The sequence below is a fragment of the Anabas testudineus genome, chromosome 5 (genome assembly GCF_900324465.2).
Source record: "Anabas testudineus chromosome 5, fAnaTes1.2, whole genome shotgun sequence".
NCBI classification, from domain to species: Eukaryota; Metazoa; Chordata; class Actinopteri; order Anabantiformes; family Anabantidae; genus Anabas; species Anabas testudineus.
Genome location: NC_046614.1, coordinates 23,743,354 through 23,759,393, shown reverse-complemented (window position 1 = coordinate 23,759,393; position 16,040 = coordinate 23,743,354). Strand labels below are relative to the sequence as shown.

Here is a 16,040-nt window from a genome sequence, read left to right as displayed (position 1 = left end):
TTACTGCAGAACAAAAACACAGCAATCTTAGGCTTATCCTTATATGCGGATAGCAGTATATGCCTTTAACAGTGAGAACTGCACCAGTCTGTCATTTGGTGTGAAGTAGGATTGGTTTTACCTGCAACATAATGTGACGTCTACCTGGTCTGAATGTAGCTGAAGATCAGGAATAGACCTCTGCAGTAGCATGTGTTTCTTCAGTTTGGTTCTACAGCTGATGAAATAACAGGGGTACACACACACATGTATGTATTGATCTTGAATTATTCCTGTCCTGCTAAATCTCATAGAAAAGAATAAGGAACGAGAAGATGAAAGAATTTGCTGCTTGCAGAAAATGTGGATAGAAAATTGTGGCCACCCCTAAAACACACCGACATAAATAGAGAGAAGCAATCTTACCCGTAGCATTCTTCATTTTGCCACCTATCGCCTCTTCACCCTCTCTTTCTCCTCTTTCTCTGTATTGTTTTCCTTTTCTGTCAATAATGGTCTATATTTAGTGTGGCTTTCAGGTCCTTGAGCTGCTGACCCCATTTACTCTGTCACACTGCCTGTCTGGCCCGCAGGGGAATGGTCTAGTATCACTTACACCTGTGTGTGTCTCTCTGTGTGTACTTGTGTATAGTAATGCAGCTCTGCTTTTCCTTTTTATGTGCGTATGTTAAATATTTATTACAGCCTGGTTCACATTTCCCCACTATAACATCGCCAGCTAAAAACCTGATATGGAGCTTTTAGCCACTTTTAATCTGTGTTGCAGAAATAACTGTTTTAATAGACCAGAGTTTGAAATGATGGGAAAGTTTACCTACAGAAAAAAAATAAAATAAAATAAAAAAATAAAATAAAATAATCAATGCATAGGGTTCGAGAACTAGTGCCATTTTATTTAAGACATGATACGTTTTTATCCTGCAGAGTGGTTTCTGCATTTAGTAAAACTAAAACCAACAATAAATTGAAAAATTAAATCTTCTGACTGTAATACTTATATATACAGTATATAGTCTATAGTTCAAGTACACATAGCTCATTGGTGGTTTTAATCTTTGTATTAGATGTTTTGAACATAACACAAATATAGAAAACCACAGTGTTATCATTCAGCAACATGTGAAAAATCTGACTGTTACAGTTTTTCATCTGTTCTGTGGTCGGGTTATTTTGGGTTGGACAGAAAAGAAGCTCAATGACCCACTGGAACCACCAAACTCTTTACAATCCCATTCAGAATCCCCCTGAGATTTAAACATCATTAGTAACAGCTTTGAAACACAGTTTTCTTCCACAGCAGACTGTCCAACTTACTTGCCGTGTTAAAATAAGAACGGCACAGTGCGACAGAAAAGGTGAGTGACTTCAAACATGTCTGGAATCATGACGCCATGCTAGACTGAACGGTACAGACCACGATCAGCTGGTGTTGAAACACACAGTGCATCACAGCTGTGTGCACACGCAGCAGTGTTCCTGTGAACTCAGTAGCAGATTAACCCCTGTCCACCTCAGAAATTGTTTTATTTATAACAACAAACACCTTCAGAGACAGTCAAGAAATGTTTATAATGAAGATTTGACATAAATGTGAAAATGGTGAAATAATAAATAATGTTCATGTTAAAGGAAATAAGTGAGCAGCAAAGAGCACACGTCTCTTAAAACACAGCTGAAGCCAGGAAGGAAGACGACTCTAATCTGTCAGCCTGCAGTCAAACAGAGGAGGATTAAACACCTAGACGCACGAGCACACAGACGCCAGTCTTACTCTATTTGTAAGGACATAATTAAGTCCCCGTTCCCTTATCTCAACCTTAACCCCTAAAACCAAGTCCTAATCCTTAAACAGCCATTTGAAGTTGTGAGGACTAGATGGAATGTCCTCACTGTGATATAAATATATCCACCCAAAAACACACACACACACAGGATAATAGTCGGAGAGGATTATCCATCTAGACCCCCCCATCCCTATTCCCGGTGTCGTCTCCACACACACACACACACACACACACACAGGATTATATGTGGTGCACAAGCTCTACAACTTCCTACCCCCTCGAGCCAATTGGGGCTCCGCTCGTCAATCACGTGTCCCGTGAGAATCCCGCAGGCCAAAAGCTCGAAGTGAGCTTTTCAGAAGCCCTCGGCTCCTTCACCTGTCAGATCTTCATTCTCATTTCTCACTTATTACCAACATAACCAACACTATAGTCGCAGCAAATCACGACCACCTCACATGGAAGCCGGTGTTTTTATACTGTAGCTGTTGTTATAGTAGAATCTTCTATCTGCGAGCACCTAAGAACGATTTTGTTACTCTCACTGTACGATATATCCCGTTATATATTGTTTTTCACTATTATAACTTTGCTGGTACACAGAGATCCACATAGCCACAACACAAACACATTTCACAACACAGATGTAAATCACTGCCAGTCTGCGGAGAATAACTTGTCAGTGAAAAGCTTGTCAGCAAATGATTTTTAATGTAGGAGTGAGTGCAGAAGAAAGCATGTGTGGCCTACATTAGCATCTGGAGGGAGAGCGCTCGTTCTGTCACTCGTCTTGACTCGGTTGGCAGGAAGTTGCTGCGTTGCTGTCAAACGAGCGTCACTCAGATGCCGATTCAGGCCGTTTCCTGTCAAACTGTCACCACCGGCTGAATTTCTGGAAGTGATTTTTAATGCTCCATCTCTGATCACTTCTTCCAGGATGAACCTAGTTTCCGCTCTTTGATACGTTTTGTGAGGGGGGTGGCATCGATTTTGATGTGAACTTTGGCTGCAATGAGCTGCTGTAGCAGACAAATGACAGAATACAAGAGTCTTCTTGAGCCGTTTGTTGAATTTCAGATTCCTAGAACTCGTCGCTCCTCCCTTCTGCTGCTCAGCTAACGATTGAACAGCCTGATAAAGCGGCCGAGGCCTTTGTTAGAGATTAACAGCTCTGCTATTTATGAAGCCTCAGTATTGTCGGTCTGCTGCTTATCTCTCGTTCTCTTTTTCCATCTATCTCGTGTGTATATTTATCTGAGTGAGAACAATGCAGCAGCCTGGAAATTTTTGCAGGATATATTTGTCCTCATCTCACTCTGTGCTTCTACCTTTCTCTGCCACTTCTGTTTGCTTATCGAGATTTGATGAGAACAATTGAGACAGCAGAAAGAAATAAGAATATTATCACACTATTGTTTGTTTCCATTTCCATGTCTGCGGTTACCTTCCCTAGCTTTTGGTAATGGCATTTTTGTCTGCGTGCATGTTTTTGCCTTTCTTTTTGTGGTTACCCTGGAATGTCAGCATTTTAAAGTGGGGAGGCAGGAGAACAGCCTGTCCCAAATGGAAACTTCTAAAAACAGAAATAGTGGAACTTAAAACAATAGGTGCCTACTAAGTTACAGGGTGAGTAATTAGGTGTCAGGGTACATGGTGAAGGGAGGAAATGTAGAGAAAGAAGTTTCATTCAGGTTTTATATTGCAAGCATAAGAAAGTAGAAATCTCCCTGTCATGAATTCACATTCGGAAGCTCTTATTTCACTGCTGGATTTCAGATGTCAAAGTGCAAAGAGATAGAAAGGATTATGTGTTGTGCATATTGGGCACAGTTAGTGGAGAGACAGTTGGAGGGCAGGACTGCAGGTGTCAACATTCTGGGGAATACACTATTATTTATTTATTTTGATGTTGGAGCTTCAGAAAACAGGATTTTGTATATCTGGTATTTTATGCATGTGAGGGCAGGATAGGTTGTATAAAGCCGCTTTATAATGAAGGCAGTGTCTACGGAGCAGGGGAGGACGTGTCAAAGTACAGTTTGAGAGAGAGAGAGAGAGAAAGCAAGTGGGTTTTGAAAGATGGCAAAGTTGTCTCAGCCTCCTTTTCATCCAGAGGCAGGATAGTCAACCATTTCTCATAGTCACATTCTCATGCAGCTGAACTGCAACTGCAAATGCATTTTATAGGAAACATAATCACTGGGTGGGAATCCAGATGGACACGCAGTCTCACGCCTAAGAACCCCTACTGGAGGTGGGCCACAGCCGGGATTCGAACCCCGCCTCCCACATGGGGGGCAGCTATCTTACACTTACACTATCCAGCTGCTGCAAAAGTACTTTGCTTAACTTAGAAATCCTGCTTTCGTTTAAAGGTACATACGCATGCTGGGTCTGTGACTGGTAACCTTTTCTTTATTAAGTCAGACCACAACCTTTCTCTAATCCTAACCACCTGCTAAACCAAGCCAAGTCAGGCACAATCCTCAGTATGAACAGTATAAAGGATACAAATGAGTTTTATCTATAATTAAAAGCTGAGATTTTAGTTCTCTAGTCTCGGAGAATAACACATATTTTAGTATTTACTGTCTTTTTCAACTTATCATACTAATGATGGTTGTGATATCATCTTTACAGGTTTGGAAAAGGTAGAAAGAAAAAGTCGCAGCTTATTTTAAACTGTATGCTTTCCATTTACCATATTTTGAGATAGACAATGAAAGAACAGTTCTGTTGCTGAGTGCAGTGCAAGTCTTATGAGCTGGATCACAGCCTGGAATCCTCCAGCCCGGCTGGCAGGACATCAGACACTCTCACTTAATTTTAGAACATCAGCTCAGGGAACGAAGCACCTAAATATGCAGTTTTATGTCTTTCATAAACTGCAGAAGTGATTTACTGCATTTAATGTTTCTTCAAGTCCCGTGTAAAGTGCCATTACATAAGAGGAAGCTTTACGACTGGTGGTTCTTACAATAATTGGGATCATCCTGGAGTTGGTTTTAAGACAAAACACATTTGAATAGAAATACTTTTATCTTGTGAAGATAGCTCAACAAAATGTCTAAAAAGCAACAATGGTTTATTAATATTTAAAAATGCATAGGATCAATGAGGCAAATTGTATTTCCACTTCAAACGGTGAATTCTCACAGAGTGAAGGAAACAAAAGGTTGCATGCGAAAGAAAATGAGACAGAAAAGATTAAAGAAAGGCGCATTTTAAAAGTGTCACTGATATCATCAGTGCAAAAATGCAGCGTAGATGAAAACTATAATTTATTGCAGTTCCAGCCGTTCTATTGGTCTGTATGAATAAATAGTAATATAGAAAGTGGAATGAAGTCTGGCCTTGGCGGTTTAGGCCACATCATTACAGACTGCACTGGAGAAAGTGATGACAGAAAATAACAGTGGCCAACTTTACTGACTGGAATGCTTAAAACATAGAGAGGCACGAGGCTATTTGAAATTCAACTCAAGTGAATCTTTTAAAATGAAATAAAAATGGAAAGAACACCTCACATAGATCCTACTTAATGCAACGCAACAGAGAAGAGCACGGCTGAGATGGTGAGGAATGAAGTCACCACATATTTTCTAATAAAACAAACAGGAGAACAGAGAATAAAAAATGTAAACTGACAAAACTGAATTGAAATAGCATTTCTACAGTGCCCGTCCCACCACGGTGACTCGTAAACATTGTTTATTTCCATAAAACTTGCAGCAGCCCAGTGGGGCGCGCACACACACCGCAGCTGTGGTGTGTTTGATGAAGAGGGCTGCTGGGTAAAATCTACAGCTTCCGATATACACAAGCACCGATCTCTGCATGGACAAACGCAAACATGGGCAAAACAAGTAAACACCTGCAAAGGTACAGTGATTCAGACATCACCTTCAAATAAGACACCCTTTATGAAGGCAAAGTAGAAGATGCTAAAAGGTTTTGTCCATCATGTCTGCAGATGTGCACATAATAAAGTGTTAATAGATTCTAGTCCATGTGCTCTTCAGAGATTTAATGATTTCAGTAACTATAAAATGATGCTGCACAAAGACAAACAGCAGCCAGAGATTCTCTGTTACCTAAAACTTCTAATTGATCTTTAAACCATCTTAATTATTTATTGCTTATTATTTAAGTCCAGACTAAAACTAATCCTCTGATAAAATATGTGGAACTCTGTTATCAGTCATCTTCTCTTCTTGTTGCATCTCTAATCCGACTCTTACTTTAAACGTATTCTGTTATTTTTTCCTCTTTCACGTTTCTCTCTCTCTATCCTCTATTTATCTCTCTCACTTCCTCCACACTACTCCTAATTCAATCACACTCACTTACTCACACATACACCTTCCCTTCCTTGAGTTATCCCCTACAGACGCACACTCTATTACCCAAGATGCACTGCCCCGCTGTGCGCCTGCCTTTTCATTGGCCAATAAAACAACCTGAGCTTTATGGCTCTACCGATTCCAAATGCGTCAACTATAGAGGGAGAGAAAGGAAAGGTGAAATAGAGCAAGATGGGTTGGAAAAGAGAGAGTACACCTGAGGTTTACGACCCAAAGTCTTTCTTTTAAAAAGTGAGGGAAGGAGCAAGAGTGAGTATATCAAGTGCAGAGATGCAGAAAGAGGTGGAGAGCAACTTAGTTAAATAGTGTAAAAAGCAGAGGGGGGGAGAAGGCTGCATAGGAAACACTTACTGCTCAACATTGAAGAGATAGAGTTAGAAGGTAAGGTGAGAGAGATAGAGACATGGTGCATAAAAAGTCCATAAAAATATAGAGAGCCATTCATGACTTATAAAATAACAGCCATCGTTGTGCAAAGCAAAACTGCAGCGTAGATGAAATAGATGATATTTTATTGTTCCAGCCCCTAAGTCCCAGACTGCATAAATAGCTATTGATTTAACATGTTTTATTCAGGCAGCCGAGCGAACCCCGCAGGCCTGGGAGACGTCAGCTGCCTGTTGAAGGCCAGGCTACTGCTCTGTCGAGGGCTTTCTGCTGCATTTTAGTCGGCCGTCTTCTATTGGCTAAAGGTTGCATCCTACTGTATGTTCCCTAGTGTCAGAGGCATTCAGGTGTTTGTGATGTACCAGGAGACTTAGGTGCTGTGAGGTGGAGAAATGTTCTCATTATTATATTGTCTCAGTGCACTGGAAAAGACAATAAAGAAGAAATATGAACAAGTGGTGAGTTAATGTTTGGCCAGATGAGAACTCTGTCCTTCAAACATGTAGACAGGCAACACCTGAAGCCTGGTCCATCTAGTCCACACCAGGTCTGATCTCGTAACCTCAGTTGTAGCATCACTGTTCCGTCTGCAGCACAGATACAGTGGGTTTTTAATGTTACAGAACTCCAATCAGAGTCTTCTTGACAGTCTAGAGGGGGACAACAGGTAACACAGCACAACAACAGATATGTTTCATTTCTGATAAATGCATGTTTGCATTCAAGTGACCGGCCTCTGCCGTTTGATTTCCACACACATTTCGATGCCGGTCCTCTCACCAGTCAAATGAATTTGAAGACTGGCCTAAACACAAGTCTGAATGTGGCCTAAAACCAACCCTTACCCTAACCTAGACCTAATTCTAATTACCATGGGGCACCACGATGGTATCAGACTACAGTTTGCCCACACAGCTACATGAAGACACGTGTACACACTCACACACGGTCACACATCGCCACTCAGCCTCCAGGCCTAGTCGAAGTGCGGCACCCAGCTGTCAGTGCTTTTGATTTGAGTCTGTTAATGGAGCGACGAGGGCTACCCGACATCCTCTAGTGTGAAGTGCTGAGATCCTACTCCCACTGCCTCTCTCCACAAACTCACACACCCGCACGTCACCTCCAGCCTCCCAGCTACCCATTTTACACAAACATCCATCTGCATCACTTGTTATCACTGTTTTTCTCTTTTCCTCTCTCTCTCAGCGTCGATGCAGCTCTCTCTATCTATCTCTCTCTCTCTCTCTATCTCTCTCTCTCTCTATCTCTCTCTCTCTCTATCTCTCTCTCTCTCTCTGTCTCTCTCTATCTCTCTCTATCTCTCTATCTCTCTCTCTCTCTATCTCTCCCTCTCTCTCTGTCTCTCTCTATCTCTCCCTCTCTCTCTGTCTCTCTCTATCTCTCTCTCTCTCTCTTTCTTCCACTTTTTACCAGTTCACTATTTTAGCACTTTCTTTCTCACTCTACATCAGTTTCCTGAAGCTCCTCACTATTGAATGTTGTTGGTTACATTCGCTTTCTGTCCCAACAGCATTGATTTTGTAAACAAAGCAACATGTCATGACATGGAATTGCCCAATGAGTGATTCACAATGATAAAAGAAAAAGCTCTGGCCTCCATTCATAGTTTTTATTTTTTATTTTTTGGCATGCAGCTTTCCTAACAATAACACCTAATGGAAATATGTCTGAAGATAATCAGAAAAATAATCAGTTTGTGAGTTCAATTAAACTCTCTTTGTGCTCATGTGGATCTGAACCTGAGCAGCATGCGTTTGTTGCTGCTCCATTTCTCTCAGTATTTGTTGCCTTGTTGTTTTCTCCTTCTCTCTCTGCCTCACTTAAACCCTTTCTCTCTCTGTGTAACTCATTACATAGCAACATTATTGCAGTAAGAGGAAACGGCCTGAGGTTGTGGCACCTTTCATGTGACTGGCTCATGTTCAGTCTCGTTCTCAGTCTCAGTCAGCTTGTGTTGCCCTTCATGGACAGACCACAGTAGATAATACTAAAAATGAGCATCACATGCAGCTTCGTCTCTCTAAAACTTCTCCACCACACTGACTGTACAGTGTCTGTCTCCCGCTCTGTATTTCTAAGCATCCATTTCTTTATTCTCCTCTACCTCTCCTGTCTGCTCTCTCCACGTTTGTGGATGTTGTATTGTCTGCTTCTCACTTTGAGTTGCAAAGAAAGACTGAAATGCACTTTGACATTGCAACACAGACACAGGCAAACACAGTGAAGTGCTGAAATGTGTTTGGGGTTGAATTGCTATTAATGTTTTTCTCCCCACCAGTCAATATTTCTTTGTACTGAGTGTCATTCACATTGACAGCTGTCCTCCAGTGTTCTACCACGTCTGTGTGTGTTTGTCTGTGTCCATGTCTGCACTCATTGACAGTTTTGCAGTGTGGAAACTTGCCAGTAGCAACATTACAACAAACATTGACAGTTCTTTTAACAGAAGAACTATTGAAGCACTTCTGCCAGTATAGTGGCCATGGGTCAATTTGCTCAGTTTGTTCCAGACTCAAAGTGGAGATCATGGGGAGAAACGCAGCCTGCCGTGAAGAGCCGGCTTCACTTCTATTCCAAAACCAATTTATTGGACATATAACAGATCTGTTGGCTCTCTAGCAGCGGTTGTCTCTCTTGCCGCCCGGGAACTCTCTCCCGTCGCTTCAGCCGAAGTAGACATCCCTGACACATATATTAGCCTCTAGCTAATAAGACACACGGACACATGCTCTTGTCTCAATTCGCGTCGCTCCACTCGCTCAGCTTCTCATCATCAAGAGGTCAAGGAGGGGCGTCTCTTTTATTCAACGTACAGAACAACGTCAATAACGTATGTACACAGAGATCGTCTATAGTGACAGTCATCGCACTCTAACACCCCCACTCGATGATGTCACTCACATAAATCATAATATTACATACCAAACATGTATGCATAGAACCTCTCAATCTTGACTCTTGTTACAGATTTTGTGAACACATCTGCCACCATGTTTTCAGTAGGACAGTAAATCAGAACAACTTTTCCTTCTAACACAGTGGACCTTGTGAAATGATATTTTATGTCCACATGTTTGCTTCTCTGGCGATTCACAGGATTCTTTGCCAGACGTATAGTCCCTTGATTGTCTTCGAAGATTTTGACTGGTGTGTCTTGAAAGTTACAGTCCATGTCCTTCAATAGCTGTGTGAGGTAAAGAGCCTCCTGGATTGTGGCTGCCAAGGCCATGTACTCTGCCTCACACGTTGACAATGCTACAGTTTGTTGTTTCTTGGTTTTCCATGAAATGACAGCACCACCTTTAGTTAAGCTGAAACAATAACCTGTAATGCTTTTCCTGTCATCTGGGTCGTTAGCCCAATCTGCATCAGAATAACCAGTCAGTTCCAGTTTGTCGACACCTCTTTTATAACACAACTCAATATCTTTAGTTCCTTTCAAATATCTGTACACATGTTTCACAGCTGTCATGTGTTTTTCTCTGGGATCTGTCAGATATTGTGATAATTTACTCACAATCCAACTAATGTCTGGTCTGGTACAGCTCATAATGTAAATGAGACTACCCAACATTTCTCTGTATTTCCTCTGGTCTGTTGAATCTCCTTCTGGAGTGAGATCACATTTTGCTTCACTGGGTGTAGCTCTGGTTTTACAGTCATACATGCCAAACCTTTCAAGAATCTTGTCAATGTACCTGGATTGGTTCATTTTGACAGTATCTTCCGTTTGGGTAAAGTCAATACCAATAAAATGAGAGAGTTTTCCTAAATCTTTCATTTTAAACTTATTTTTCAGTTTATCTTTGACTTCTCTCAGACACTTTTCGTTGCTTGTTGCTACAATTATATCATCCACCCATACCAACAAAATTACCTTCTCTTTGTCTGACAGTTTAGTGTAGATACAGTTATCTGTTTGACTCTGTACAAACTCATTCTCTGTCAAAAACTCATGAAGCATCATGTTCCAGTTTCTTCCGGACTGTTTAAGACCATAAATTGATTTGTTTAGTTTACATACCAGTTCCTCTCCTTTCTCTGACTTCACATGGAAACCTTGTGGCTGTTCCATGTACATTTCGTAGTCAATGGGTGCATGTAGATATGCGGCTTTAACGTCTAACTGGTGTAACTTAAAATCATGCTGTGTCGCTAACTGCATTAGCATTCTTAGTGATGTCAAACTTGCAGTTGGAGAAAAAGTCTCGGAGTAGTCTAGTCCTTCGACCTGTGTGTACCCCTTTGCTACATACCTGGCTTTGTATGTTTCATTACCTTTTTCATCCTCTTTTATAGCATAAACCCACCTTCCCCCCACTGTCTGTCTACCCTCTGGTAGAGGTACAAGAGAGAAAGTGTCATTTTGCTTGAATGAAATCATCTCATCTGTCATAGCTTTTCTCCACCTGTCTGCTCTGTCTGACCTTATAGCTTCTTCATAGGTCTGTGGTAGTCCAACTGTAGTTCTGTAACAGTAATCAATAGTTAGTTCACTATTCTGTACTGTGCACTCATAATCTTCCAAGTATTTGGGTTTCTTTCTTTCTCTGCTTGACGTACGTGTAGTTTGATTATCGGTACCCATGTCTGTCTCTAGTTCATCAGACCTCATCTGTTCTGTTTCTGACTGACTTTCATTGATTGGTCCTGTAACCCACCCTGTGAGGTAGTCTCCCAGGTCTGTTTCAGTCTGTGTTTGACTCTCCATCTTTTCTTTTGTGATAAAATGTATCAGTCTGTGTTTTTCAATTCTGTTGGTTTCTGGAAAGAACACCAAGTTAGCTGGAGAATGTCTGTCAAAACCAACAAAAATTCCCTTTTTGCCTCTTGGGTCTAACTTTTTCTTGTTTTGTTCATACACAATGCACTCTGAACCAAACTTTCTCATTCTGGACAGATCTGGCCTCTTCCCCGTAAATAGGTAGTATGATGTCTCCCCTGTTCTTTTACAGTAACACCTGTTTCTTATCACTGCAGCCATCCTGGCCGCATAAGGCCATAACTCTTTGGGTAAACCTGACTCAATCAGCATACACCTCACCATTTCAAACAGTGTGCGCCAGTTCCTCTCCGCTGTCCCATTTTGATGGGGGCAGTATGGAGCCTGACCTCTCATGTTTTATTGCATTGTCTCTTAGCAATGTTTGATATTCCTCAGAAGTAAATTCTGTTCCATTGTCTGATCTGAGACGTTTCACTTTACCATAAGGTGCTATATCTGCTAGAAATTGCTTTGTAGCTTGCACTGCTTTGTTTTTGTTCCTCAGAAAATACACATAGATGGCACCTGAAAAATCATCAGGTGAAAGTAATGGCATATTTGTACCCCTCAAAAGACTCTGGCGTTATAGGGCCTCCCAGGTCTGTGTGTACAAGTTCCAATGGAGTTTTAGCTCTCACATCTGCTTCTCTGTTTCTTGTTTGAGTAAATTTGCCTTGTAGGCAAATCTCACACTCTCCTGGTTTGTTATCCTTCTCTCTAATTTTCATGCCATTTACAACAGGTTCAAGTTTAAGTATATCACCATAATTGCAGTGACCCATTATTTCATGCCAGGTTTTTAGATCAAAACATGTATTACATTCATCATTATAGTTCTCGTCTTGTTTCTCTACAATGTCCAGGTAATACAGTTTCCCTTTTACCTTCATACTGCATGTTGTGCCATCAGGAAAAATCATCTTGCTGTTGCTCTTCTCAAAATGGAATTTTGCTCCCTTAGAAGCTGCAGCCTCTACTGACAAGATGTTATGTGGATATTCAGGAATCAACAGGGCGCTTGAAAGTGTCACGTTCACCACCTTTCCCTTGTCATTGATCATCTGGATTTGGGCATCACCTTTCTTCAGAACGCTCCCGGTTTTCCGTGTCCCATCTGCCAACTCCATCACGTGATTCTTTGGATGGAACGTCTCATCAAATGCTATGAACGCTTTCTCATCCGTCACAATGTGAACAGAGGCACCGCTGTCCACAAGAAGACCTTTCAGTCGTGTAGACTGTGATTTAGGTTCATTCACCTTTAGAACGAATGAGTCCTGCTCCTCATTCTTGGTCACAGGTGTGTAGCTCCGTGGATCCTCCAAAATGGCTGCCACCTTGTTCCCGCCTCGTGTAGAATCTTTCTCCTTCGTGTGTTTACGGTTCATTTTCTTGTCCTTGTCCCTGCAGTCTCGTGCTCTCTGTCCCACTTTTTCACAAATAAAGCATTCTCCGTTGAAGTAGTTTTCTTCTTTGGCTTTATACTTTGGTCTGTGGCCTTTAGATTTTGTCATCATGACTTCATCACTCCGGGTTCTGTTGCGTTATCTCAGTGTGCATTCAAAACTTCTCAACCTCGTTTTAAACTCTGTGAAAGTCAATGTCTCTTTTGTTTGAGTCACAAGAATTGAAAATGGGTTGTAATCTTCTGTCAGGCCTTTTAAGACCATCGCCGTCAGAAGTGCATCACTGAGGGTCTCCTTTGCTCTGTTTAACGCTGCCACTATTTTCTCAACTCGGGTTAAATAGTCCGCTAACTCTTCACCGTCGGCCATTAACACGTTGGTTAGCTCTGTGTATAAACTAACAATTCGTGTTTTTTCTTCTGACTCAAAATGACGTCTCAATATCTCCAAACTTTTCTTCCCGTCGTCAGGAGCTTCGTACAAAATTAGCATTAGCGTCTTATCATCCAAACAACCGCACAGTTCTGCATAAGCAAGTTAATTTCTCCTACCAATCTCTGTAGCGTCATCTTCCCCTGAATCTCTTCCCAGGATGGTATCTTTGAGACCTATCGTCTTTAAGTAGGCTAGGAACCGTACTTCCCAGATATGGTATCTGGCTTCATCACCGTCGAACCGTGGCGGCGGCCCGCGTCCATAAACGTGTGTACTTGGGGCATGTCTGGGCCCATAACCTGTTGGCTCTCTAGCAGCGGTTGTCTCTCTTGCCGCCCGGGAACTCTCTCCCGTTGCTTCAGCCGAAGTAGACATCCCTGACACATATATTAGCCTCTAGCTAATAAGACACATGGACACATGCTCTTGTCTCAATTCGCGTCGCTCCACTCGCTCAGCTTCTCATCATCAAGAGGTCAAGGAGGGGCGTCTCTTTTATTCAACGTACAGAACAACGTCAATAACGTATGTACACAGAGATCGTCTATAGTGACAGTCATCGCACTCTAACAAGATCCTTTATTACCACGCAGATGATTTGGTTTGTTTGTTTTTGTCTTTATTCTCTCATCGTGTTTAATTATTTAGCAGGTTTACAATTAGACATTTAGTTATTTGACTACAAATAAACAATTTGTTTCCCTGTTTCTGCAGAGCAGCTTCTTCCAGTCACGACTTTAGAGAATGAAAATATATAAATGATGTTTAAAAATAAATTTACCGAACATGTTGTAACAAACACAAAATATGAAATTAATAAAACCATATGTCTCTCATCCGTCTTCAGATCACCTACAAGGCCCTGAGCTCGCTGGACCCCAGCGCTGATCTCACGACCCAGAGGGGACGGGTGTTCAAACTGAGGAATGAGACCCATCACCTGTTTGTTGGTCTCTACCCGGGGACCACCTACTTCTTCACCCTCAAAGCCTCCACGAACAAGGGCTTCGGCCCACCCGTCACCACCCGCATTACCACAAAGATAGCAGGTGAAAATAGTTCCACTGTTTTACCAAAAACTAAAAGTTTTCTATAGCTGTATTTGGTGTTTTTTTCATTTCTGGTAACATTTGTTTGAACTATTCTCTCTATAAGGACAATGTGACACACTAACTGCAGTAACCACAGATAATGCACAAGCTATTGAACCCATGTTTGTTGACCAGCAGGTGGGCTGACGTGTCACTTACTCTCTGTGTGTGTGTCTTTGTTTGTCTGTGTGAGTGACAGTGTGTTTTCATATCTATCTGCCTCTTTCTCTCTGTTTGTGTCCCTCGGCTTATGTCACCTGCCTCAGTCCGCAGAAAATGTCAGTGGCACCAGGAAAAAGAAAAACAATCAAGTGTTGTATCAAGAAGTGCCCTCACATGTGAATGTGTTTCTTTCTTCTGGAACAAGAGCACTTTTCTATTCTCATTCCAACCTCTTTGTGAAGGGGGTCCTTTGTTGTTTAAATAACTAAATGACAGATTCAAAAAAGAAAGAGTTTTCCTGCTTTGTCTCTTATTGCCCTTTATCTCTCTGGCTCATCCTTTACCCACCTCCCACAGTTATCCCTTTTCCTTTTCTATTTCAGTGTCTCAGTCTTTCTAGCCTTTGTTTCACATTCTGCCTCTCCCTCTTCCTCTCTCCCTCTTTTACCGTTGTCTATTATTCCCTTCCCAGGTGACACATCTGATGCCTTTTGGTTGAAGGATGTTGCTATTTCTATTTCCTCCTCATCAAGGTTGTGGCCTTTAGCCGTGGAGAAAATCACTGTAACTCAGAACCTAAACTGTTCTTAGTCTGAATCATATATATATATATATGAATATCCTCTTGGCAACTGGCTATAGTGGCGCAGGGACTGTGGATTTTGAACAGTGGTACATGTGAGTATGTTTTAAAGCAGCGGAGGTCAGTGGAAGCCAGTGAAACATGTGCTGAACAGCTGGAGGTGACAAACTTTCACACTAGAGCCACATTTATCTCCTCATTTCAGCTTCTTGTATAATAAGTCACTCCTTCCTCCTCATGGTCCAAGATTTAATTCAGAATGTAGAATGATTTCCTTCACAGTTGGTGTATTAAACATCTTATTATTCTTTTTAGAACCACTTTCTCTTTGTGACATTGAGTTTAACTGAATCTTGACAGTTTCAAACCCGTGTTAACTCTTTATTATATTAAACATGATGATGAACGTCTCATACATCATCAGGTTTACGGGAAAGGTGGTGAAAGATCACTTTTTTTAATTATACCAACGCATTTCAGACAGAAATGATGCAAATATCTTAATTAACTTCCTGGAAAGTTTACTTTTAATCTTTTAACGGCTTCAACTCAAACATCAATAGAGCTGGCACATTTCTCTAAAACCTCTGAGTCCTGGTAATGTTGAGTGCTGACTACAGGGGACTACAGTAATGTGTCATCAGCATGTTATCAGGACTGTTCTGTCTGTCAACACCTACGGTGATTTTTAGCATGACCTTTCCAGCGAGCCTCCATTCCTCCATCATCCTTTCCAATCTTAAGAACATGTTGCTGAGAGAATAAGAAAAAACACACACACACACACACACACACACACACATGGCACTTTCACTCATAACAGAGATGTCGCCCTCCAAATGTCACGCCATCCCCAATCTTCATTATCTCATTCAGGGACCAAAGGATGAAGAGATTTAAATTAAATGATGCAGACAGATAGAGATGGATGGGCACAGGAGGAGGGGCTGGACTTGTGGTAATAACCTAAATGCCACAGCAATCAGGGGAAAAGTGTTGATGTTTTACTCAGATAGGCACGGATGCTGCACCTCCAACA

At 41.5% G+C, this 16,040-nt stretch overlaps 1 protein-coding gene across 1 annotated transcript in view; it reads left to right on the top strand.

Annotated features, from left to right (window-relative positions):
- The window catches only part of ptprt (protein tyrosine phosphatase receptor type T), a 236,773-nt gene that overhangs the window by 125,729 nt on the left and 95,004 nt on the right, over window positions 1-16,040 (top strand). Inside the window, exon 12 of the mRNA XM_026347177.1 lies at window positions 14,013-14,214. Coding sequence (XP_026202962.1) covers window positions 14,013-14,214 — 202 coding nt within the window. The remainder of the gene's footprint in view (window positions 1-14,012; window positions 14,215-16,040) is intronic.